General features: G+C 40.4%; 4 protein-coding genes across 4 annotated transcripts; 2 read left to right on the top strand and 2 right to left on the bottom strand.

Moving 5' to 3' along the window:
• Window positions 1-7,631: 7,631 nt before the first annotated feature.
• On the bottom strand, window positions 7,632-9,410 carry LOC128740509 (X-ray repair cross-complementing protein 5-like). Its single transcript, XM_053836053.1, has 2 exons — window positions 8,777-9,410; window positions 7,632-8,712 (listed from the first exon to the last, which is right to left on the bottom strand). The coding sequence occupies exons 1-2, from the start codon at window positions 9,408-9,410 to the stop codon at window positions 7,802-7,804; spliced, it is 1,545 nt and encodes a 514-aa protein (XP_053692028.1). The 3' UTR covers window positions 7,632-7,801.
• A 740-nt stretch (window positions 9,411-10,150) lies between these two features.
• LOC128742858 (X-ray repair cross-complementing protein 5-like) lies at window positions 10,151-13,067 on the bottom strand. The gene is made up of 5 exons (XM_053839342.1): window positions 12,809-13,067; window positions 12,538-12,654; window positions 12,244-12,479; window positions 11,296-12,176; window positions 10,151-11,231 (listed from the first exon to the last, which is right to left on the bottom strand). Exons 1-5 carry the CDS (start codon window positions 12,821-12,823, stop codon window positions 10,321-10,323), a joined length of 2,160 nt encoding a protein of 719 aa, XP_053695317.1. The 5' UTR covers window positions 12,824-13,067; the 3' UTR covers window positions 10,151-10,320.
• Window positions 13,068-14,646: 1,579 nt separating this feature from the next.
• LOC128740510 (uncharacterized) lies at window positions 14,647-18,229 on the top strand. The gene is made up of 2 exons (XM_053836054.1): window positions 14,647-16,662; window positions 18,110-18,229. The coding sequence occupies exons 1-2, from the start codon at window positions 14,647-14,649 to the stop codon at window positions 18,227-18,229; spliced, it is 2,136 nt and encodes a 711-aa protein (XP_053692029.1).
• Window positions 18,230-21,184: 2,955 nt separating this feature from the next.
• On the top strand, window positions 21,185-24,086 carry LOC128742366 (actin-binding protein IPP). Its single transcript, XM_053838702.1, has 5 exons — window positions 21,185-22,058; window positions 22,134-22,987; window positions 23,043-23,161; window positions 23,213-23,273; window positions 23,348-24,086. The coding sequence occupies exons 1-5, from the start codon at window positions 21,657-21,659 to the stop codon at window positions 23,736-23,738; spliced, it is 1,827 nt and encodes a 608-aa protein (XP_053694677.1). The 5' UTR covers window positions 21,185-21,656; the 3' UTR covers window positions 23,739-24,086.
• Window positions 24,087-24,783: the final 697 nt, after the last annotated feature.

The raw sequence follows: 24,783 nt of genomic DNA on the forward strand, positions 1-24,783 counted from the left end.
TGCATGGCCACGCAATCTCCGTAGAATCTTCTACAGAGTTATGTCTTTCTCTCTATGGAGTAACATTGACTCTTTTTCTAAAATTTTGCCTGAAGAGTAGAGAAAACCCCAGTGTAACTAAATATGTTTATTGTTTATTGTTTATTTTCTATGGATGTAACTAAAGGTAACTATGGATGTTTAATGTAACTAAAGATCCGAGGAACCGTTCCGAAGATCCGGATCCTTGACTAAATGAATCGGCTCTGATCCGATCAGTCTAGTGATCCGTTTTGCCCATCACTAGATTTTACCAATTCAATCCTATTTTATCAACAGCACATCTTTTCACTACACTTCTAATGAAACGGCAAGCATGCGTATTCATACAGAGTCGTATTATAACCGAACCGAAGCACATTTTTCTAACACAGATATCAAATTCGCCGAGGTTTAATCGTCTCGCAGTAAAGAATTTGAGATCTGTTGGGACAACGAACTTATGCCATTTTTTCTGGCACACTTTCCTAACACAGACATTAAATTGGACTAGGTTTATTCGCATTCGTAAGAAATCTGTTGGCACGAGGGGGCTTTGTCACTCTCTCTGGCGTACTTCCCAAGCAAGGACATCAAAATGGTCTAGGTTGAACCGCGGTGTTAAGAAATCTTGTTGAAATGAGGACACTTTGTCACTTGTTTTGGTTTACTTCCCAAGCACAGATATCAAATTGGTATAGGTTTAGATCATCGTAAAGAATCTTCCAGCCAATCACGAAGCGAAAACTCTGGTAAAACATAGGTTTATTATTTGTAATTTTTCAATAGTTCAACATCAAGAATCCATACTTTTCTTCATTTGGGCCAATTCTTAGAAGATTTTCCGATCGATTGGTGTAAGAATATTGAAAATCGATCGGAAAACCGCTGAGCTACTAGCGCTCAAAACCTTTCATTTTTCGTGACGCTCGCATTTTTCGATTTTTTGGAATGACACCCTATCTCAAAACTTGCCGTAAAACGTAGTCCTACGTCAAAAAAATTAATAAGTCGGTCAATACTGTTACCGGTTAATAAGTAAATGTGCTACAGCTGTAGTGTTCGGTTATAATATGACTCTGTATGATTACGCATGCTTGCCGTTTCATTAGAAGTGTAGTGGAAAGATGTGCTGTTGATAAAATAGGATTGAATTGGTAAAATTCCTTCAACGTGGGAAACCATGGATAATAAAAACAATCTTTAATTTCAGTAAGGTAGCAGGAATGCAATAGTTTGTGTTCTTGATTTTGTTAAATTGTTTTCAAATGCACAATCTTTTGAGAATTGAACGTATGCAATGTTACTACTTTGATAAATGTTACATACAACGCATGTAGCATGTATATATGTTGCATATACATGTATACATGAAGAATCGAATGATTACAAGCATGAACACATGCCACTATCACTACAAAGAGACTTACGTAGTCCTGCGTCACCTATATATGCGGTCGTGTCTTGTACACAACCCCTCTGATTTTTTTCTAAAGGAAATTGGAATAAAAAAAAAGCAAAATAAATCAACAAATGTAACAAAACTAGAACGAATCTCGACTCAAAATTTATTTCTTACGCTTACACACAATAATTTACTATAAATGTTGCGTACAAATATGTTAAACTTAAGTTTCTAAAACAAGCTATCAATTTATTAGTCTAATCTAGTATAATGTAAACCTCCGGGAGTTAGTAGGCCACCTGCAAAAAAGGAATGTTTAGTATTGGGCTTCCCTTAAAATTTTTTTTTATGAACAACAGTACTATCGTGTCCGTCTAGCAGCTTATATAATTCATCAAATCGATGATTTCTAGCAAACATGATAGCAATAATTCGATAATACGTCACAATCACACGACATTCACCGTAGGCGTTGCTATGAGGTGAAGTCTCCCTTCTATGAATCATCCATCGGTACATACCCTGAAGTGGATTCCCGTCATTCGAAATGATACCTAGATAAGCCCCTAGACCGCCAATGATAAGCAGCAGGAATATAACCACTAAAATCAGTATCTTCTCACGGTTACTGAGTTCTCGTTGACATTTGCAGGACCAACTCCAGTATTGCTCGCGAATAACACTGGAATCAAAGTAAGATATATGTATTTGCAGTCTGCTAAGAACTCCGTAAGAAGGAGATGTAATGCTTATGCCATGGGCATGGTTGAGAAATGAATCGAATAGAAAGTTGAGTAATGTAGATGGAATGTTATGTTATTACTTGTTTACTACTTGAGAATTACGTTCTGAGAAAAATAGAATTTGTGCACCTGACAATCCTTTTGATTTGAATTTATCTTGTCTGCTATAACAACGTATAATTATTTTATTACAGCCAAGATAAAATCTAATCGATATTTGCAGCTGCTATTGTATCAAAATATTTAACATAACGGTACTCACTGTGGTTGGGCGGACTGATTGGTGTTCAATGCGTTTTGTCCATTATCATTGGTAAAAGCATTGTTTACGTAGCCACCTGAGGCTGATGGAGAATACGAATGCGGATAGCCGCTGAGATGTCCACGATCTATAACAAAGACATTGGTCGGTGACGGTGTGTTCTTATCAATCTGAACAACACTGTTCGTTATCGGTGGGGGACGTACACTGAGGCTGTGAGGAGACCATTTTTCGGACACCATTGGGCTCTGAAACGGTGTACTGTAGGCCGATGGTGGCGTCCCGGCATTGTTAGATCCCCTGCCACCTTGCGAGTAATATGCTGTTGCTCCCGAAAACGTTGATGTCGTTGGAGACACCTGTGTGACCGGTGATGATTGGTTTGTGCCATTGCGTGCTCTTCTATTTGGTGGTATGGGTGGTGTGGCTGGATTATGTGGCACTGTAGTAGCATTATCAGGCTCTGCACGCGTTGATGATGCAGATGAAGTTTGATCAAGACCTAGATTTAATGAGAGACGCTCTCGAAGATACTGCATCACAAAATGAAACTTCTTTTTTCGCTTGGTTAGACTATGACAATTTTCTGCGAAATTTCAGCTTCGAAGATAACTACGTATGTTTGATTTTTAATGTCACCGATAAGATAACCGGTATCCAATTTTTCGTTTCAGCGGATTAACACGCTATCTTCTATCGCTATTTCACTAGTTAATGTTTTGCAATTTTTTCATTCAATGATTTGAAATAAAGCATGGACTTTGGATACTTCCGTGATCTTAATACCTCACACGAATTCGAAGAAAAATTTGATCTGAATGTAGCCTCAATCATTTTGCCTGATAATGGTTGTCCAAGTCATTTTTTCTCGATATCACTGAAATGCTGCCGTATACTACAATTTTTGATCGACTGTTGAAATTTAAGATTTTGGTTGCTAAGTCACTCACAGCCAGTCACAGAAACGCAAAATATCACGAAATAAAACTAAATCACATCTGTTTGTAACATCAAACAACTTTTTTCAACACAACAGCGAAATCTACGTACTATCTGTAACACGCACAGCGTGGCAAATCGAATGCGAATAATTCACAAATAGGTACGACCACCAACCAAAACGGCAAGCAGCTTGGTTTCTTATCATGGCTATCTGCCCGAGTTGAATATTATTTCTGCGACAGACTAAACTGAATTAAATTCAATCGGACAGCACAGATATGGGAACGGTTGGTATCAATTCTATGCGGTGTACACCATGTTTGGATTGTAAATGAGAAAGTCATGCTTTACATGACCCTTTAGGCCTGATGATACCCGTTATCAGCTGGTAGAATTTAATTAATAACTTCCTTCTTTAACATAAAGCGATAGTGCGGCTGAAATTATTGAATTGTGATCGAAAGCTTACGGTATGAATGTATTTTTTGTTATGGTTCTTTAATTTATATTTTAATTTTATAATCCTGCTTTGCTCAGAAATTTTGAAATAATCATTTTAAATCTTATGTAGAAACCAGAGACTGATTTTTATGTTGTTTCTATTGTTTGTATGTCAGTGACAGATACAATAAAGAACACAATTTGCTCTTCCACCTGCTACATCTTCACCTTAGAAAATATCGTAGCTACCGCCGCTGCATAGCTGATAGCTGGGCATCAGTAATTGCTGAAATTGCTTCTACTGAGTCTACACGCGATCCAAGCGATACCTTACGCTCGATGATGAAATTTGATTCCCAAGACTTCGTGTTACTGTTATCAGGATGAAATCCACGGGGAGCGTAGAATTTCGTCGCATCAGAATCAGTGAGCTGCTCATACCCAGAAGAAAACTGGTAATCCGCTTGAGGATAGTATCCACAGAATATCTTTCATCTTGATTTCAGTGTCGAAACGTGTACATCTACAATAAAGTAAAGTGTGTCCGGAATCAAATTGGATCACAAGAAAAGATTCTATAGATTAAAAAAGGAAATATTCTACAAAATTCATCCATTTCACCGATTATCGCCAAACTTTTAGTTTAGTCCTTAGAAAGTTTTCGAAGTGCTTTCGTCCGTTCGTGGGATTGAGCAATCATTCAACACGCCATTGATCTCCTTAGCTTAGTTCCATTCCAGAGCGTCTTTCAAATAATGGCACGAGGCTAAATCCGGTCAGAAATCTCAAACTGGGTTTCAAAGATGAAATAGACGCTTTTGGAGGTACTCCTTATACCTGCCCATTGACCGTCCCGGTTGTCACGACGATTCGTGCCAGTGGTGACCAAGATATTGAAAGGCATCCATATACTCAACCTTTTTTCCGCTACTGTGGAGTTGGTTAGACTGTCAGTGCTCACTACCATAGACTTAGTTTTTGCTATACTTACTGTGAGATCTGGTGCCTCGAAACTCTCGGAGGGGTCAATTTACTTGCTCTGCATATCGGTTCGGCACTGCTCGATGCACAGTGCACACTGCACACTGCTCGCACAGACAATGTCGTCGGCTAGGTTGAGGTAATTTAGCTGCTCCATCTTTAGAGGATTACAAGGTAATCCTCGATTTGGTATACTGTCAATTGCTCCAATGCTCCAACTCATCCATAACGATGAGAAACAGCAACGGTGATAACATGCAACCTAGTTTCACACCAGCAGTAACCCTTATAGGGTCAAACAATACGTCATTGTTCAGAATCAGAACCTTGCATGAGAACGCCTCGTACTGAGCCTCGATGAGACGGACTAGCTTATCTGAAACATTCTCTGCCAAGTCTCTGAAGTCTCTGTCTCTATCCTTTAGCGGCATCTCAGTATTCATCCTGAGAAAAATCGTACAACATACGGATACCACCATTGGCGGCGATGGTTTCTCGTTCGTCGGCTAGGAAGTTGGTCCAGCCGTTTCCAGTTCGGCGTATCGTTGACGGAAAGCTGTTTTAACGGTTCTGGTTCGCGTTCGCTCAATACCGGCTTCGCCTCTCTCCGCTCGTCGATCTTCCTCCAAGTTTCATCCAAAATCCACTCCCCCCGTCCGCTGCGCGCTTTGCCGAGGGCTTTGTCACTGATCTCGATGAAGGCGTTCTTGATGCAAGTCCATTGCTCATAAGCAGTTCCACCAGGTGGCAGCTCCAAAGCTCGTGATTCAAGTTGTTTGGCAAAGGCACTTTTCACCTCGGGATTCTCCAATTGGCAAACGTCGTAACGACACCCACCACTTTCTCCTCTCGTCTCTGAATACGTGCGACGTACAATGTATCTCAGTGATAACGAGGTGATTGTCGGATGCAATATCGGCCCTGCGCTTGTTGTCTAAATCAAGAAGGCTTCTTCTCCACGTTCGGTAGATGCAGATGTGGGCAATTTGCTTCACTATTCAGTCGTCGTGGGAGACCCACGTGAACTTATGTGCGGTATATGACCATGTTGTTATTACCACAAAATCTGTAAACAGCTCTTCGTTTCCGCTCATCTCTCTTAGGCCATGGCGTCCCAGACCAAGACTTACCCCGATGATGTCTTGTGTTCGCTCAACTCCAGGATTTTAAGCGTAGATTATAAGCCAAATGACCCTATCCCACTTATGAGGCTAACATCTCAGAGCATCCAACGATGACGATGTTACGGGTATCGTTATTCTCTGTAACTTGAGTTCTTGTTCAAGGTTTTCTAATGGTTTTTGCATTCCACTCCTTCGTTCGCGATCATGACCCCCTCTGATTCTAGTTTAATGATAAACTTGGTGCGTATAGCAGCGTCTCAGACTGACTGGACAATTGAACATAGATGAATCGCAGAACCTTGTATACCTCTCTGAGCTTGAAGTCATGGGTTTGCTTGGGAAGTATATTATTGACACATTCCAGCATTATGGAACGTTGGACCGAATTGTGAATTTTCTAAGTAGCAGGAATGGCGTCCCATAACACTGAAATATGTATGATGACCGATTTTTTCGAGCAATAACGACTTAACCTTCTGCGGCTGAGGTGTCTTAAGGCGGAACCGAAAGTGGCTAATGTTATTGTGTTAGTGCGACAAACACTGTACTGTACATCTCATGTGTTCGTTAAAAACCTAAACGTTTATTTGAATATTGCATTAGTATTGGTAATATATGTCAAATACCGGAGCTTGCTATCATAAACATCTGATCCGCAGCAAACCACACTGACTACAAACATCCCGAAAAAGGGTTTGTTTTCTTTATCAAGGCATTCTGATTCAATCAAAATTAACAGCAGCAACTGAATAATGCGTAGGATCACTAGGATGTTTAATTAAGGGGAAACCGAAAGTGGCTCAAAGATGGCTAGATAAATGGCTACCATTCGAAGCATGTATTGTTTTGCGCCTTAAAAATGCATCTGTATTGGCAGATCCCGCTTTCGCCACGCAATCACAATAACGTTAGCCACTTTCGCTTCCGCCTTAATCCGCTTGCATCGGATCGCGTTTTTGATTGCTGCGTTTGCATTTTGTTTGTTTACTTCACTCTAAGCTCATCGATGCGGCGAAAGTTAAAAGCTCTTTAAAAGCTCATTGATGTGACGAAAGTTTGATACTGTGTTGCTGCTTTTTCGGAAATCGCTAGTTCAACGAAATATGTGCGTAACCAAATATCTATTAACTAGTTCCAAATTATATATTGGTCGCTTTTATGAACACGTAATGATCGATATGTTCAGTTAAATTTATTTTCCATTAGCAATTATGTTTTGCAGAGCGTTTATTGATATATAGCAGATCGATAAATTGAATTACAAGTTTTAGGAAATTATAACAGCGCTGGAAGCACTGATTGCGTGGCGAAAGCGTGCTCTGCCAATACAGATGCATTTTTAAGGCGCAAAACAATTCTACATGCTTCGAATGGTAGCCATTTATCCAGGCATCTTTGAGCCACTTTCGGTTTCCCCTTAATCTTAACGATTACGCTGACGTGGTAGTCTGCTGGACACCTAAACTCGGAACTCGAAAAGAAGTTTCTTTGTGCAGGTTCTTAATAGAATCGCTCACTTTCGACTTGAAATCCCGTTCGTAAATGGATTTTGCCTCAAACGTTTTACGTCAATATGAAAGTAAGCTATCGCTGTCTGTACGACCCACTTTACTACAATACGCGCTTCTTCACCCAATGTGAGAACTGTACAGGTTTTCTAGGTTAGAAACCGTAAATTATCCAGCAATTCGCTTTGAATAGCAAAAAATGCTTCAGTTTTCATTACACCGACTTTACAATTAAATCGTAGAAATTTATATGTAAGTTAACCCACAAGTAAACCTACCTTTCCAGCTTCTTATTTAATTTTTCAGAATTTTAATCAAAAATAGTTAACTGACAGATATTTACAAATTATTCGAAACATTTCACACAAAATATTTTCTTACATATTAGCAAACAAATCGTCGGCATCAACGTAATCGGCATTGTTTTCCTCCGTGCCGACCCGACTTGTCACTGCCGCACTATAAAACTTCTCCACTTCTTCTGCGGAAACCGTACTCATTTCACTTTCCTCTGAACTAATCAATCCAAATCGTTCCTTGACCACCACCTGTTCCCAGAATTCCTGCTTGTTGCGAGCCAGTAGACTTTTCTTGAATTCTCCGATCCAATCATTGTACCGGTAGGGACCGAGAAGTTTCGCTTCTTCGCGGTACATCATGATGGCCATGGCGACTTTTTCGTGCGGAATCGTCATGGATTTAAAAACTAGATCGGTAATGACGTTCTGAATTTGTACGCACACCGTAGCAAACTTCTCCCCACGTTTTAAAAGCAAAGCGAAATCTTCAGCCGGTGATACAGTACCCACTTCAACAAGTATTCGCTGATCGTCAAGCTCTTCCTCATCCGTGATTTGATTTTGTTGCGATGAACTGGACGCAATAGCATCACTTTGAATATTAATCTTAGATGCCCGCTGTAGCCATTTGGTACGGACGTTAATCTTCTTTTCCTTCAAGGGGAATAAATTTCTTACTTCCTCTAAAATTTCCTTAGACCTTTCTCGTATTTTGGGCGGCACATCCACAAGACTTTTCAGCTCTTGATCCATTGTCGGAAGAGGGGTATTTGGGTACAGAGCGCGATGCGCTACCGATCTGTTCATATGCTGATGGACAGAATTGAGCGTTTTGTTCAAAGCAAATGCTTCCTTAGAGCCTGTTTCATCGTCTAATGCATCCATCAGATCCATAGAATCGATCAACTTGTCAATGACTTCGTACTGCGCTTCGGTGGGTTTAAACTTATTGGAGAGTAGCGGGGGAAATTTTATCAGAGCCAATTCCTCTGGAGAAAAAGATTTGATGATAAACTAAAACTGGCGATATGTTTTACCTGCTGCTTAACTTACCTTGAAAGCATAGTTCTAACATAACCAAACAGGGATATCGCTTCCGGTACGCTGGCATCAATGCATTAATTTTTGGACGAGTATCTCGTCTATACACCCTAGTTGCGATCATTACTAAATCTTGCTCGTGCATGGCCTTTATCAAAGCAGTCAACTTTGTTTCAGAAGCAGCACAATCCTTTCTTGCTACAACAACGTAAGTTCCTGTGCCGCAAAAATATTCCTCCAAAATATTTCCTGCTGCTGTAAAACCCAAACACGATAATCGCTGCTCGCCGGATTTGTAATCAATATCCATTTGGCTATCATAAGGAACAACGGTAGAACCGTACATGTACCCTTTGATTAGATTTTCGAAGTCAACCTCATACGGTTTACCATCCTTGAAATACTCGGTTTTGAGCTTGACTATGGCGTTCGGATCAGAACTTTCCGTCTTGAAAGATGGTAAACCTTTGTCTTCGCTGATAGCCAAATAAGCGGAAATACTGATTTCAATGCTTGTCCCAATAGTCAATGAACTGTTCCATGGAGCCGCTCTGGTAGTTTTCTTTTCGAAATATACCAACAGCCACTTTCGCTTCCGCCTTAATCCGCTTGCATCGGATCGCGTTTTTGATTGCTGCGTTTGCATTTTGTTTGTTTACTTCACTCTAAGCTCATCGATGCGGCGAAAGTTAAAAGCTCTTTAAAAGCTCATTGATGTGACGAAAGTTTGATACTGTGTTGCTGCTTTTTCGGAAATCGCTAGTTCAACGAAATATGTGCGTAACCAAATATCTATTAACTAGTTCCAAATTATATATTGGTCGCTTTTATGAACACGTAATGATCGATATGTTCAGTTAAATTTATTTTCCATTAGCAATTATGTTTTGCAGAGCGTTTATTGATATATAGCAGATCGATAAATTGAATTACAAGTTTTAGGAAATTATAACAGCGCTGGAAGCACTGATTGCGTGGCGAAAGCGTGCTCTGCCAATACAGATGCATTTTTAAGGCGCAAAACAATTCTACATGCTTCGAATGGTAGCCATTTATCCAGGCATCTTTGAGCCACTTTCGGTTTCCCCTTAATCTTAACGATTACGCTGACGTGGTAGTCTGCTGGACACCTAAACTCGGAACTCGAAAAGAAGTTTCTTTGTGCAGGTTCTTAATAGAATCGCTCACTTTCGACTTGAAATCCCGTTCGTAAATGGATTTTGCCTCAAACGTTTTACGTCAATATGAAAGTAAGCTATCGCTGTCTGTACGACCCACTTTACTACAATACGCGCTTCTTCACCCAATGTGAGAACTGTACAGGTTTTCTAGGTTAGAAACCGTAAATTATCCAGCAATTCGCTTTGAATAGCAAAAAATGCTTCAGTTTTCATTACACCGACTTTACAATTAAATCGTAGAAATTTATATGTAAGTTAACCCACAAGTAAACCTACCTTTCCAGCTTCTTATTTAATTTTTCAGAATTTTAATCAAAAATAGTTAACTGACAGATATTTACAAATTATTCGAAACATTTCACACAAAATATTTTCTTACATATTAGCAAACAAATCGTCGGCATCAACGTAATCGGCATTGTTTTCCTCCGTGCCGACCCGACTTGTCACTGCCGCACTATAAAACTTCTCCACTTCTTCTGCGGAAACCGTACTCATTTCACTTTCCTCTGAACTAATCAATCCAAATCGTTCCTTGACCACCACCTGTTCCCAGAATTCCTGCTTGTTGCGAGCCAGTAGACTTTTCTTGAATTCTCCGATCCAATCATTGTACCGGTAGGGACCGAGAAGTTTCGCTTCTTCGCGGTACATCATGATGGCCATGGCGACTTTTTCGTGCGGAATCGTCATGGATTTAAAAACTAGATCGGTAATGACGTTCTGAATTTGTACGCACACCGTAGCAAACTTCTCCCCACGTTTTAAAAGCAAAGCGAAATCTTCAGCCGGTGATACAGTACCCACTTCAACAAGTATTCGCTGATCGTCAAGCTCTTCCTCATCCGTGATTTGATTTTGTTGCGATGAACTGGACGCAATAGCATCACTTTGAATATTAATCTTAGATGCCCGCTGTAGCCATTTGGTACGGACGTTAATCTTCTTTTCCTTCAAGGGGAATAAATTTCTTACTTCCTCTAAAATTTCCTTAGACCTTTCTCGTATTTTGGGCGGCACATCCACAAGACTTTTCAGCTCTTGATCCATTGTCGGAAGAGGGGTATTTGGGTACAGAGCGCGATGCGCTACCGATCTGTTCATATGCTGATGGACTGGATTGAGCGTTTTGTTCAAAGCAAATGCTTCCTTAGAGCCTGTTTCATCGTCTAATGCATCCATCAGATCCATAGAATCGATCAACTTGTCAATGACTTCGTACTGCGCTTCGGTGGGTTTAAACTTATTGGAGAGTAGCGGGGGAAATTTTATCAGAGCCAATTCCTCTGGAGAAAAAGATTTGATGATAAACTAAAACTGGCGATATGTTTTACCTGCTGCTTAACTTACCTTGAAAGCATAGTTCTAACATAACCAAACAGGGATATCGCTTCCGGTACGCTGGCATCAATGCATTAATTTTTGGACGAGTATCTCGTCTATACACCCTAGTTGCGATCATTACTAAATCTTGCTCGTGCATGGCCTTTATCAAAGCAGTCAACTTTGTTTCAGAAGCAGCACAATCCTTTCTTGCTACAACAACGTAAGTTCCTGTGCCGCAAAAATATTCCTCCAAAATATTTCCTGCTGCTGTAAAACCCAAACACGATAATCGCTGCTCGCCGGATTTGTAATCAATATCCATTTGGCTATCATAAGGAACAACGGTAGAACCGTACATGTACCCTTTGATTAGATTTTCGAAGTCAACCTCATACGGTTTACCATCCTTGAAATACTCGGTTTTGAGCTTGACTATGGCGTTCGGATCAGAACTTTCCGTCTTGAAAGATGGTAAACCTTTGTCTTCGCTGATAGCCAAATAAGCGGAAATACTGATTTCAATGCTTGTCCCAATAGTCAATGAACTGTTCCATGGAGCCGCTCTGGTAGTTTTCTTTTCGAAATATACCAACAGCAATTCAGCTGAGTCAATGTTACATAGAGCCCCGTTCGATTGCGATACAATATCAGCCAGCAACTTCTCATTAGCGTGTTGTTCCTTATTTTGCACCTGTCGCTGACTGAAAATGCCCAATGTATCAAACATTACATCATCATCGGCATCGGGGTTATCACTAAGCTCAACATTATCGTTGATAACGTTCAATTCGCAGGGCATTGCAGTTAATTTAGAAACTACCACTTCGACCTGATCTAAATCATGATCAGACGTAGAAGCTAGAGTCGATATCAGGATAATTTTTAGTGACGCAAATTTTTTGGCTCTGAAAAATGTGTTAAAACATTTGAAATTTACGTCTTCAACTCATAGACTCATTTCCCGTTACTTACTGAGCACAGGTTTTTAAAAAATTCATCGCAACTACCAGCGAGTCAAACCAACCGGCATCTACACTTGATGGTGTGATTTGCTTTTCCATGATCTTCAGCATGTGCCAGTTAGCGGGTCCTAGCTCAAAGGCTTCAGAAATGTGCTCATACCCGCCGTATTCGATGTTCAGCTGATTGTTGGTTTCATTAGTACCCATCAGGACCAATCCTACTTCGTCTTGAGGTTTACTAAAAATCTAGTAAAAAGTTTCATAATTTGGAATAGATTGAAAAGAAATAAGTGTATTTAAGTACTTTTCTTTGAATGATTTTAGAAACACACTGCTTGGCTCTGTCGTAAAACGTCTGGTCGTGGTGGCCGCTTTTGATTGTTGTACTTTTTCCAACATCTAGGATTATCATGCATCCTTCCTAAAAATAACGTTAGCTTAGTAAAAACCAATTCAATTCTAAAAACACATTTTAAATGTATGAAAAATAAAATTGCGTACCTAGACTGTCGTTTAAATCTTATAATATTGGAAACTTAGGAAAAAAAATTTAAAATATTGTTCGTAATACAAACCTTTGTACGGGCCATTTCCGTTGGATTTTGTTCGAAATTTATATACTTCTATGGTGGCAAAACTTGGTATTTAAAGCTATTGCTTTGTTCACAATTTTAGTAGGTGGTATAGTCACTATTATAACAATACTAAAAAATGCTTTGCAAATTGCTAATGTAAAACTTGACTGGTATAGTGGTATCTGGTAACTGGTATTTCACCAAAACAAGAGAACAGTCAATAGCCAAGTTCACGAAATAACACGAAATTGAAGGGCAGTCGGCGCCCAAAAAAATATATAAACATTACGGGTTGCACCCTAAAACAAACTTAATTAAATACTTTGCGAATATTTCCTTCCCCAGACAGTCGACAAGAAATGACCGAGTAAATGGAACATGCAAGTTTCTGATACTTCTGATCAGAGCGATCAGAGCTGCCATAAAATACAGTTATTTCTAGATAGAATTAACAAAAGGGCGAATGTCGCAAATGTAAACAAAACGGGTGAGAGTTACTTTTTGCTGGACCAGCATAGGAAAAGTAACCCTCACTCGGTTTGTTTACGCTTGGGACCTTTCGTTTTCTCCGGAGTATTTTATTTTCTCGATCTAATGTTTTAGATAACATAAATAGTGTGTGGAGTACTTTAATATTCAGGAACATTAGTAGAGTCAGAAATCACAGCAACTGAAATAATGATGGGTCCCAAATTTATGCATGCACAAATATCTGTATTTGTGGCAGCTCTGCTTCTGATACGAGGGGATGCGCTGTGCTATCCCTTGCTACGTATTTGTCCAGGCGTATGAAACTGAAGGGTAAAGAAGCGGCTAACATCTTTTTACGCTTCCTACACGTCCGACACAAAAAGAAAAAAAGCAAAAAAGTTCGAGAGCTTACCAATACAGATTCATCCGAGGCTGAAGTTAGAGCGGGCTACTCACAAATACATTTTGTCCGAGGCAAAGTTTGTTGTGGGCTAGATGAGATGTTGGCTACACGAAAAATGTATGGGAATGACATTTGTGACAGTGGGGTGTATTTGTCAGAGGATAACATCGCGCTTCCAAAACTGTCAACGCTTCCAAAAGTGTCAAATTTCAATGCAGTAACATAGCGAGAAAAAAAAAAAGAAAAAAGCAAAACATCGAGTTTCTTTGTTCGATGTTGTACTCGCTACCTTGCTCGCTACTCTCGTTAATGGAGCATTCCCTTGTTCTGATAGCATCTGATTCCTTTATTCGCGAGTCGCGACTTCGCAACTATACGAAACAAATAAACAAAATTACAATTAACAGAATTACATATATTTGCGATGACGGCATTGAAAAAGATTTCGCAGGCTGCTCGAACTTACAGAAAATCTCATGGCGAACTGTCAACGTGTGCGTGATGACATAAGTAAAAATACTTCCCTTTCTTTTATTCCCACGCAAAATCCTGAACAATATCAGCAACGCCATCATAGCGAATATATCAATAGACGAGAATAGACGAGTTTACTGGCTTGCTAATGGACATGATAATCTACAATCAACTCGCAAACGCAAATCTTGAAACACGTGAAACCCGTTTCACAATAAATTCCTTAAGGTACACCCCCCTCTCCCCCTGGTAAAACCGGTAAAACCCGTCTAACGCGAAAGACTGCCAACCCTGCCAACATATTGCAGTCATCGCCGTCGAGAAAACGACTCAGTTAATGGAGAATGCCGTTTTTTGAGCGCGCGTTGCGATATTTAAAAGAATAACAAAACACTTTAATTCTTTGTATTTTCCGGTTGTGAATAATTCTTTTAATTATTGTTCGTGATAAATCGCTTCTAAATAGTGCAAACCGTGATATTCACTAAAAATGTCTGCCCCAGTGAAGTTACTTGAAAATTGGACACTACCAGATCATACATTTTACCCACGTTGTCTGAGCAGCATCGGAAATGATACTAAAACGGTACTGATCCTGCCGGGAGAGCATAACATTTTAACTTTAGTGATAAAAAACCTAAAAGATACCGTTCGGTCCAATGGATCACCGCACAAGACGTCGTGCATTGATTTGAAATGCTTTGGAACCATTACGGATACGATAGTCACTGCTCACAACACGATCAGCTGTGTTGATAGTGGACAACTGATTATTTTTAGTTCTTTCCGAACATGTAATCCAGTAGAAGGTGCTGTTGGTGTTAAAGCTATAAATAGGATGGACAGTGGAAAAAAGCTTTTGCTGTTACGGTTGACAAACGATAACCTACTGCAGCTGAATATTGTGGAAGATTTAACCGGTGCCAAATTAACTCAAGCGTTAAAGACCTACGATTTGTCCTGGGAGAGGACGGATATTCCAACAAGCAGAAGAGATCAATGTCACCGAGTTGGTACGATTATCACTACGCAGGAAAATCATAGATTCTTTCAAAGGTTTCTGAATTGTGGAGACATACCAGCGGAAAGTGAGCAAATATTGTTCACCGTTGATAATGGGTTATTCTGGTTAAAAGACCTAAATGAAAATTTTGAAGTGGTCACTGTAAAGCTCTTTACGTCAACTGTTACCGAATTTTCTTACGCTCCCTGCACAGGCAGTTTTTTTGTTTTGCTAGAAAATGCTGCGCTTATAGTGTATTGTATATCTGAGGATCCAAAACGCATAATGATACAGGAACAGAATATATATTTAGGACACACATTAGAGGCGCATCGTTTTGTACCCGAATTAAGCGTTCTTATTTACTCGGATGGTTTTCAAATGGTTCAAATTAGGTGTTTCTTTTCCGAGCTTAGTAAAACTATTGAAAAAGAAACGCAAAATATTCCCATTAGCGGAGTTACAGGAATAACATATTTTGAAGATACGAACACTGGGATTTGCGTAACCGAAAATCGATTGTTTTACACGTTTGTCGTTGGCCTTCCGAATGATCAAAAAGGGCAATCAGACGATTTTTTCGAACTAACGGATGAAGTTTTTTCACAAACGAGGCAGATGACCCATTTTCTTACTAATGAGATTAAATGCGGGAAAAAGATTATAAAGCTTGTCGAAAAAGAACGCTCAAAGTTTAATTCCTTGGTATATGCTACTAACATGAGTCTACATCAAAGCTTTGTTAAGTGTACTTTAATTATTCGTAGAGGAATGCCGGACAAAACATATCTTTGGATTGGAGAACCTTCTACCGACACAATCATATTTGCGGAAATCACTATCTGTTTCTCGAAAAACTTTCAGCATTCTTTAGTTCAGCAAAACAGTTGGTGTTTAGCATTATCAATCGACTCCGTTGAAGTTCGGCAAATTAAACTGAGTTCCATAAAATTTAGTGATAGCAATCTCTGTTTTCTCTACCCAATTGGAAACCAGTATTTAAAGAAACGAGGTTTACCAGCAATAGCAATTAGTTTAACAATTGCAGTACAACATTTTAATGATTGCATTAATTTGCACATTCCTTTGGATGTGAAAGAGCCGACCAAAATGAAGCCTCTCTTTGAAGTATGCGCACGTAACACACCTGAATGTTCGGAAACTAATGATGATTATCAATATACAATTGATTCGTTAACCAGTTTCTATAGTCAACATTCGGTAAACATACCAAAACTTGAATGGTGCCTGAGCAAACCAACCACAATTAACGACATAACCAGTTTACTATCGATTCTTAATATTGACGTTGATGGAGAAGTAAATCGCACGACGGATGTTATTAATATCCGAATTGGAAATCTGTTTGTAGCAGCTCAACTGAAAGAAAGTCAAAATGCTATTAGCTTTGAATCGCATTCTCCCGGAGCAATGTTGTTACTGAAACGGATATGGTGTGAAAAACAAGAGCAACCCTGGAGTGAAAATTCAGCAGCACTAAAGGTAAGTAATCCATATTGTCGGTATCTGATAATGGAAAGCTTGATAGACAAAAATGTGAATTGGGTAGTTTGACGTCATATGATGCATAAGGAAACAACAACAGATCGTTAATGAATGACGGAAAAAGTCATTTATAATGTTTGATTCATTAGGTAAAATGAAAACGGCGATGACAGCCCAAGTTTTTCGAGTTTAACCAAAAAAGTAGCTTTAAGGTCTATGTACACCGGATCTATTGAAGCACCGGCATTTGTTTTCTGTACGCATGTGCTTCGGATGAATTTCACCTTTTAAGTACATTTTTTTGGTTGACACGCTTGCCGCAATTATCTCATATTATTGAAATATTTGCTTAGAGCCTAGGGCCTGGTTGGTCTTCAGGATCGTGCGATTTAACGCCTTTAGACTATATTTCGTGAAGCCATGTGAAATCTTTACGCTTTACGCCGTTTACGTTAGGTTGCAAACGATTAATATTGATTATCAGTAATATGTTGTTAATAGGCTTTCCATCCTAAGACATAGCCTGATGAACAAAATTGGTCCAGTTCATTTGCCTATGAGCTACCGCTCTCCAATTCCTCTGACACCATGTACTTTTCGCCCGAACTGGTCTTGCTCGATGCGTTCCTAATTGTTTAGTTCCTACCGGATTTGAAGCCACCTTTTGAATACTGGGTTCACCATAGAACTGTGCGAGTTCATGGTTTATCCTGCGCCTCCATACTCCGTTCTCCTGTTGTACACCGCCGAACATCGTTTTTAGCACTCGTCTTTCGAAAATTCGGAGCACTCGTCTTTCGAAAACTCGGAGCACTCGTAGGTCCTCTTTGAGTCCGGTAAACGTTTCATGCCCGTAGAGAACAACCGTTATACTTATAATAAGTATCTTGTACAAGGTACACTTTGTACGAGGGCTTCATCTGTTCGACCGCAATTGTTTGTTAATCCACTGATAATACGCCTCCGAATCTCACGACGGGTGCCATTGTCCGCCGTTACCAGTGACCCAAGGTAGACAAACTCGTTAACTGTTGTCCAAGCGGTGTAGTCGACCGGCCTCGGTTCCGCAGGCCAGTGTGTACATATTTTGTTTTAGACTTATTTATTTTTAGCTCAATCTTTTCTGATTCACGCTTTAGTGTGGTGCAATGTTTAGCCACCGCGCCGCCACTGATTTTCCGCCAATCTATGCATTTGGTAAAGCAGAGGAATTTACTAGATTTGTTGAAGTTCGTGCCCCGCGTGTTGATATTCGCTCGGTTCATAATACCTTGTAGCACAATGTTGAACAGGAGGCCTGAGAGACCATCACCTTGACGAAGCCCTCTGTATGATTCCAATGAACTTGACAATCCACCTGAAATCCTAACACAGCACTGAGTACCACCAGAATCAATTTGATGAGCTTCTTGGGGAAGCTGTTCTCCTCCATGATTTTTTATAGCTTTCTCCGGTCAATGGTATCATATGCGGCTTTAAAGTCAACGAAGAAAAGGTGCGTGGGCAGTCTGTATTCACGGCCCTTTTGCAGGATTTGCTGCAGTGTAAATATTTAATCCGTTGATAGACCGTCCTTCGACAAAACCGGCTTGATAGGTTAACACAAATCTTTTCGCAATCGGTGATAGTCAGCGGAGAATAATTGGGGACAGCACTTTGCAGGCAGCATTGAGAACAGTGATCGCTCGATAGCTCTCACAGTTCAACTTGCCGCTCTTTTTGGGGGTAGATAACCCCACCTTTCCACTCCTCCAGTAGCTGTGCCGTATCCCAAATTCTCACAATTTGCTGGTGCATACAAACGGCAAGCTTTTCTGGTCCGACTTTAATAAGCTCCGCTCCGATGTAATCTTTCTATGTAATTGTTCTTGAGCTGCATGATGGCATCCTTTAGTTCGCTTATCGTTGAGACTGGCACCTCTTCCCCGTTTATTGCACCGTTAAAATCGCTTCCTCCGCCTGGGTGCCATTCAGGTGTTCATCGAAGTGCTGCTTCCACCTATCGATCACCTCACGATCGTCCGCCAGAATACTGCCATTCATTCAGAACGATGCAGCTGCTCCAACTCTGCATATTCCTGCTCTTTTAGAAAACGCTTTTTTTTCCCGGAAGATTTGGTTTCGCTGCATCTTCTTCTGGTTGTGTCTTGCCACGTTCTGCCGTGTGGTACTGCGCACCTTGGCCGCCCGCACGGCGGTCTCCTCATCCATCACCCTCCTACACTCATCGTCATACCAATCGTTCCGCTGATTTTGTGCCACATGCCCGATGGAGTTCTCCACTACACTGCAGATGGCTGTTTTGACGGTGTTCCTACAGTCCTCGAGAGAAGCTTCGTCCAACTCGTCCTCTTCCGGCAGCGAAGCTTCGAGTGAGTACGCGTAGTTTGCAACGACGTCTGACTGCTTCAGTCGCGTGAGATCTAACCGAGGCTGGCGTCGGTACCGAATGTTGTTCAGAACGGAGAGGTTTAGGCGCATCTTAACCTTGACTAAATAGTTGTCCGAGCCAACGTTAGCGTTTCGATAGACGATAGGATTTGACGTCGATAATGTTTGAGAAGTGCTGAGAGTCGATCAAAACGTGGTCGATCTGTGGTTCAGTCTAATTGGGTGACCTCCAGGTGTACTTGTGTAGGAGTCTGTGCTGGAAAAAGGTAGTACGTACGGCCATGTAATAAATAAAGAAGAACAGGACTATGGTTTAGAAATTGTCTCGACCATCTGTTGCACTAATCTTTATCTGCAATAAATTAAACTCTTAATAATTATCATAATTTTCATACCATTATCCAGGGATACTTGCAACATTTTTGAACTTTGACTTGGTATAACTTTTGAAGTGTACTGTTTAGGTTCAAGTGTAAGTAGCCAAAACTTGTATAGTGGTCAGTATTTTTGATGATTATGAGAAAAAATATCAATGTAAATGAATTTGTAGAAAGCACCGAATATAGGGATGTTGCAAGTTACCCAGTAAACGGGGTTACTTGCAACACTCTTCTGAATTTGCGTTTCTTATTTTAAATTTGATTTCAAACCGCGAATGACTATTTTTAAATATTTTGAGTGTTTTTGTAGTGAAACAAGATATACTGGAGGCATGTTTCATTTCCCAATTTCGTCTTTTAGTTTTTTAAAACACCTCTATTTTATATTTCGAACGAAATTTCCGCCAGCAAAATCTAATGTGCAAAACATCTCGTTCGAAACAAGTCTAACGAAATAAAGATTCGTTCGAAATACAGAATAAGGGTGACCGTCTGGAAAATATTCGGTGAAAATCCAGCATGTCGGCGAATTTCAAATTGCCTTTTTAAGGCACGTGGAATTTTTCACAATTTTAATTTTTCTGGAGATGGCAGTAGACAAAATAACATCGTACAAATGCAAACTTGCTTTGTACATACTGTCTATAACGATAACTATCTATTTTACAAGTGCTGGAAGCCGCGCCATATTAGAAATAACAATGTGAATTCATCGTTTCTTCTCCAAGTGCCAAACATAAACAAAGCTCAAAGTTGCTATTTGTTAGGTTGTATGATGCACTAATTGTGAACAGGAATTAAACGGTAAAAAATAATTTCATGCCAATGAACTAACGAAACTTTGGGCATCCATTTTTCCTACTCTGAAAGTGAAATTACTTTCCAACCGTATAAAAACGAGCAAAACAATGATATAATGGATTAAACTTAACTAAACAATAATGTTTAGTAAACGTTCCTTCTTTAAAACGGCATAGGCCACAACTAGTTATGTTAACAAACAAATGCAAGTAAGTGTTGCAAGTAACACCGATGTTGCAAGCATCCCCGGATGACGATAACATAAAAATGCATTATCTGAGAAAACTTGGTGCCTAAATTCGTTATACACTGTTCTGATGCACTAAGACCTAAATCGTAAAAGAAAGCAAATAGACAGTTGAACACCCTTTCAGTAACAGTTGGTCTTTCTCATGACTTTAAAAATTATATGGATGGCTAGCTAGCATATGTATGCTTAGCTATATTTGAAATCTCTTTCAACCTCAAAATAGCTCATAGTTTTTATCATTCCGTTATGGCGTTTACCATTAAACACCGACGGTTCTATCTTCCCTTATTCCTCATTTATGATTTTAAAAATCATCTAGAACTGTTTATAAAACTATTCTAAAAGACCAACAAACACTTTCACAACGACTACATAACTTTCTCCTATAGGGCAATCACGAAAATGTGTCGATACCGCATGAATAACCTAATGCTTTATTTATTTCCAGGTCATACTGCTAGAGCTGATGCATTGCGAACCCCGGCAGGATAGCCTGATAAAATTGTACCGGCAAATAAGAACGGCTAACACGTGATTGTAGTGACACCGGTGCAGTATTTAGCTCACTCGATTGTTGTTAATATATCCCGGCGTCGCGCGTTCAGTATTGAACTGCTCGAAAAGGAGAACGCAACATCATCACAAGAGGCGTCGAGCTTGCAAACAACTGACAGCTGTTGTTATAGACTTCAATCCAGCTCATCTCCTTTATACGCACCCCTTTTCGTGGTTGGGTGGTAAAATGACAGACGTCGTATCAGCAAAATAGGCTTATTATTGTTTCGTGACTATATAGTGATTGAGAGAAAGTATTTGAGTGAAACTATAAATTTAACATGTTAGTGCAAAAGTTTTAGATTTGCATGTTTTCCTTGTGAAGGGAATTAAAACATCTATTATCTGTAGAGTGGTTCAGCTTCGGGTGGAGTATCCTATTGCCTTCAAGCAAACAGCGAATTGAGTTTCAAGTCAAATAAAAATAGATAGGGCGTAAACCTTACAATAATGCTAATGGTTTCGGAAATTAAGTGGTGTTACGCAGTTAGCTACAAGTAATTTACACTAAAAAGCCTATTTGGCCAGTTTAGAGTTTGTATCATTGAAAACTATCATCTAATGTGTTATTAAGTTAGATTGTCCTACGACCGAAGTGTACGTAGCCTTCCATCATGCCACCATTGAACAGCTACAATGGCAATGGCACCACAAGTGATATTATCTGCTCACTCTCCCAATCGCAAATGGCCATTGATCAGACGAACGAAAGTGCCCCTGGGGGGCGGCCACCCATTTTCAGCTGTTCACAGTACCCACAGAAGGTACTGCTAAATCTGAACGCACTGCGCCAAAATACGCGCTTCTGTGATGTGGAAATTGTGGTCGGCAGCACAACGATCCAAGCCCACCGAGCAGTGCTGAGTGCTGCTTCCGCTTACTTCGAGGCAATGTTCCGCCCCGAGCTGGGACTAAGTGAAGGCAAACAGAAGTCAGTCACGTTACACTCCATCCGGGCGGATATACTGATACTACTGGTCGATTTCATCTATACAGGACAGGTGGAAATTAAACAGGTACTAGCGAAAGAAATAATTTATGAAATTTCGAACTAAAATCATTCTTGAGTACTTTTCTTTTTTGTTTTGCAGAGCAACGTCCAGGAATTGCTGGCTGCAGCAGATATGATACAACTGCCAGAAGTTGTTGACGGATGCTGCGAATATCTATGCCGTGAACTTCATTCTTCCAATGCACTAGGAATACTACGCTTCGCAGAGGCGCACAATTGTCGACATCTGGCGGAGGCGGCCGCCACGTACGTGTACACAAACTTTCCTAAGGTTGCCCTCGAGGATGAACTGCTGGACATTCCACACATGATGCTAATGAAAGTGATTTCCTCCGAATCATTGAGAGTAGATAGTGAATTTCAAGTGTTTAAGGCTGCTCTGCGCTGGATCAAGCACGATGTCGTACCTCGCAGGCGTTATGTTTTCGAGATATTAACGCACGTTCGTTTGGCATTAGTTCCTGTTGGTCTTATTGATCAAGCTATTGCTGAGTGCCGTGACGTCTCGCTGAAGATTGCGCTGAGATCAGTTCGGAAAGATTTAACCTCCAAGCGGGGCCAGTTAGTGCCGCTTCGCGTTTGTCCTCGGGTTTGTGCCAAAAAGAGTATCTACATCATTGGGGGATCGCGTCGAGAGCAATCCGCAGGATGGACACCGGCAGATTGTATTTTTGAGAGTGTCATCAAGTATGACATATTTCGACGTGAGTGGATTGAGTCGGCTCCGATGCAGATCGGAAGAATTTTGCCAGGGGTGGCATCGCTTGGTGGAAAGATTTTCGTAATCGGAGGCGAACGTGGTAGTCAAATACTAGCGAACGGAGAAGTTTACGACACGCAAAATAATAATTGGGAAGCAATGGCACCGATGATTGTGCCCAGATGCGAGTTTGGACTTTGCGCTTTGGGTGGAACTTTGTATGCGATGGGAGGGTAAGTTTTGTGTTTCTTAAGCTGGTTGTTTTACTATTGTTTTCATTTTTTCCAGATGGATTGGAGAGGATATTGGAGGTTCTATTGAGTGTTATGATCCAATGAAAAATACTTGGAGAATGGTTGGAGACTTACCGGAGCCTAGATTCAGCATGGGTGTTGTCAGCTTCGAAGGTTAGTGTTCTATTCAACCATTTGATTTCCGAAATAATATAATTTTTTCAGGTCTCATATACATCGTCGGTGGTTGCACAACCTCCAGTCGCCATTTGCCAGATTTGATAAGGTTAGACGGATATCCTATTATTTTCTACTATTTCACATAAAAAGATTAAAAAAACTATTTTTCTGTGTTCTCAGTTACAACCCGGTCACGCATGAATGGAATTCGCTTGCTCGGATGCGAACGGCACGCTGCCAGATGGGTGTGGCGATACTGGACCGCCATCTGTACGTGGTCGGTGGAAACAGCAGTCAGCAGGAGGTCCTCTGTACGGTCGAAAAGTATTCGTTCGACGATAACCTGTGGTCCGTGGTGGCACCGATGTCGGTGAGCCGGGCCAGTCCTGCGGTTGCTGCAGCGGATGGTTTGCTTTATGTGGCTGGGGGTGACCAACCGTGCGAGATTAACTTTTACCGTGCCCAGGTGACGATATCTTCCTTTGAGTGCTATGATCCCATCAATGATCACTGGAAACAGTGCCCCGATCTGCCAACCAGTCGCTCCGAAGCGGGAGCGGTTGTGGTTTAAATAAGTTATGATACACTTTTTTACTGCTTTTTGTTCAAGTTTATGAGATATAAGTTTTTAAAATTCACAATTCTAGTCTGCTCTTGAGTTTTTTCGGATGCATCAATTTCTATTCTTTTGTAGGTAAGGTATGTTATGAACAAGCACAGCAGCTATTATCAATTTCAAGCAATGTTACTTTTACGTCCAGGTCGTTTATTTCACTCATATTTTACCAAAGAATCATGGCTGCACATAACGCAATTAGATACGTAGTTTATTATTGACAGCTTTGGGAAAATGTTAATTACTAATGTCAGATATTGGTGTTTACACAGTGTTTAAAATTAAGCTTCACATTAAATGCTTTTCCAATAAATATTTGTTTATGTCTCAAAACAATGCGTGTTCAAGTTATTTAGAAAGCTGTAAGTATTCAATTGACAGTAACGTTAGATTATATGGCGGGAAATTCAATCAAGTGATGTACGAGAAGACGTAAAAAGAGCGTCCAGAACATGATATCAAGTTCTAGTAATCGATAGAGAAAGTCTCCACTGTTCACAATATGTTTTTTTCTGGGTATGAAAGGGGGAAGGCATTGAAGATGCGTCAACATAGCTCTAGCCATCCCAAGTTCCTACCTAGCGCCTCCATGTGGTCATACCCGGTAATGCTCTTTCCTTAAGATTGAGCAGCTAAGCTAGGAGGTGCAATGCTGCGTGGATCCCGGCTGCCTGATATCAAAATTGTGGTTTTAGGCAGACGGTTGATCCACTCGGCACTGTTGATAGGTTATTCTAAATCCATGGAGGGATCCATTCCGGTTACCCTCGTACGAAAGTCGTTGCGTTGCCAACTAATCAGTTTGGATACATTAGTTGTCCGTCGCAATGATGCCCGTGCTATTCTCGTGTCTGGCGTCCTAACTGCTAGAACAGAGTGCCCAGCATTACTCAATAGTATTCGGCTACAGGTACAACCAAGAACTTTGAGAAATCAAGGGATACTACAACTTTCCGCACGGCGGACGAATTACGGCATGTACGGTAATATTGTTGGGCTT

This window comes from Sabethes cyaneus, chromosome 3 (assembly GCF_943734655.1).
Source record: "Sabethes cyaneus chromosome 3, idSabCyanKW18_F2, whole genome shotgun sequence".
Taxonomy (NCBI): Eukaryota; Metazoa; Arthropoda; class Insecta; order Diptera; family Culicidae; genus Sabethes; species Sabethes cyaneus.

Excerpts from the sequence above, each read along its gene's own strand:
- LOC128740509 (XM_053836053.1), bottom strand. The coding sequence starts at position 9,410 with ATGCAAACGCAGCAATCAAAAACGCGATCCGATGCAAGCGGATTAAGG. Across the intron at positions 8,713-8,776 it reads GTTAGAACTATGCTTTCAAG|AGGAATTGGCTCTGATAAAA; the intron begins GTAAGTTAAGCA and ends CTTTTTCTCCAG.
- LOC128742858 (XM_053839342.1), bottom strand. Across the intron at positions 12,480-12,537 it reads CTAAAATCATTCAAAGAAAA|ATTTTTAGTAAACCTCAAGA; the intron begins GTACTTAAATAC and ends ACTTTTTACTAG. Across the intron at positions 11,232-11,295 it reads GTTAGAACTATGCTTTCAAG|AGGAATTGGCTCTGATAAAA; the intron begins GTAAGTTAAGCA and ends CTTTTTCTCCAG.
- LOC128740510 (XM_053836054.1), top strand. The coding sequence starts at position 14,647 with ATGTCTGCCCCAGTGAAGTTACTTGAAAATTGGACACTACCAGATCAT. Across the intron at positions 16,663-18,109 it reads AAAATTCAGCAGCACTAAAG|CTTTCTCCGGTCAATGGTAT; the intron begins GTAAGTAATCCA and ends GATTTTTTATAG.
- LOC128742366 (XM_053838702.1), top strand. The coding sequence starts at position 21,657 with ATGCCACCATTGAACAGCTACAATGGCAATGGCACCACAAGTGATATT. Across the intron at positions 22,059-22,133 it reads GACAGGTGGAAATTAAACAG|AGCAACGTCCAGGAATTGCT; the intron begins GTACTAGCGAAA and ends TTTGTTTTGCAG. Across the intron at positions 23,274-23,347 it reads CATTTGCCAGATTTGATAAG|TTACAACCCGGTCACGCATG; the intron begins GTTAGACGGATA and ends CTGTGTTCTCAG.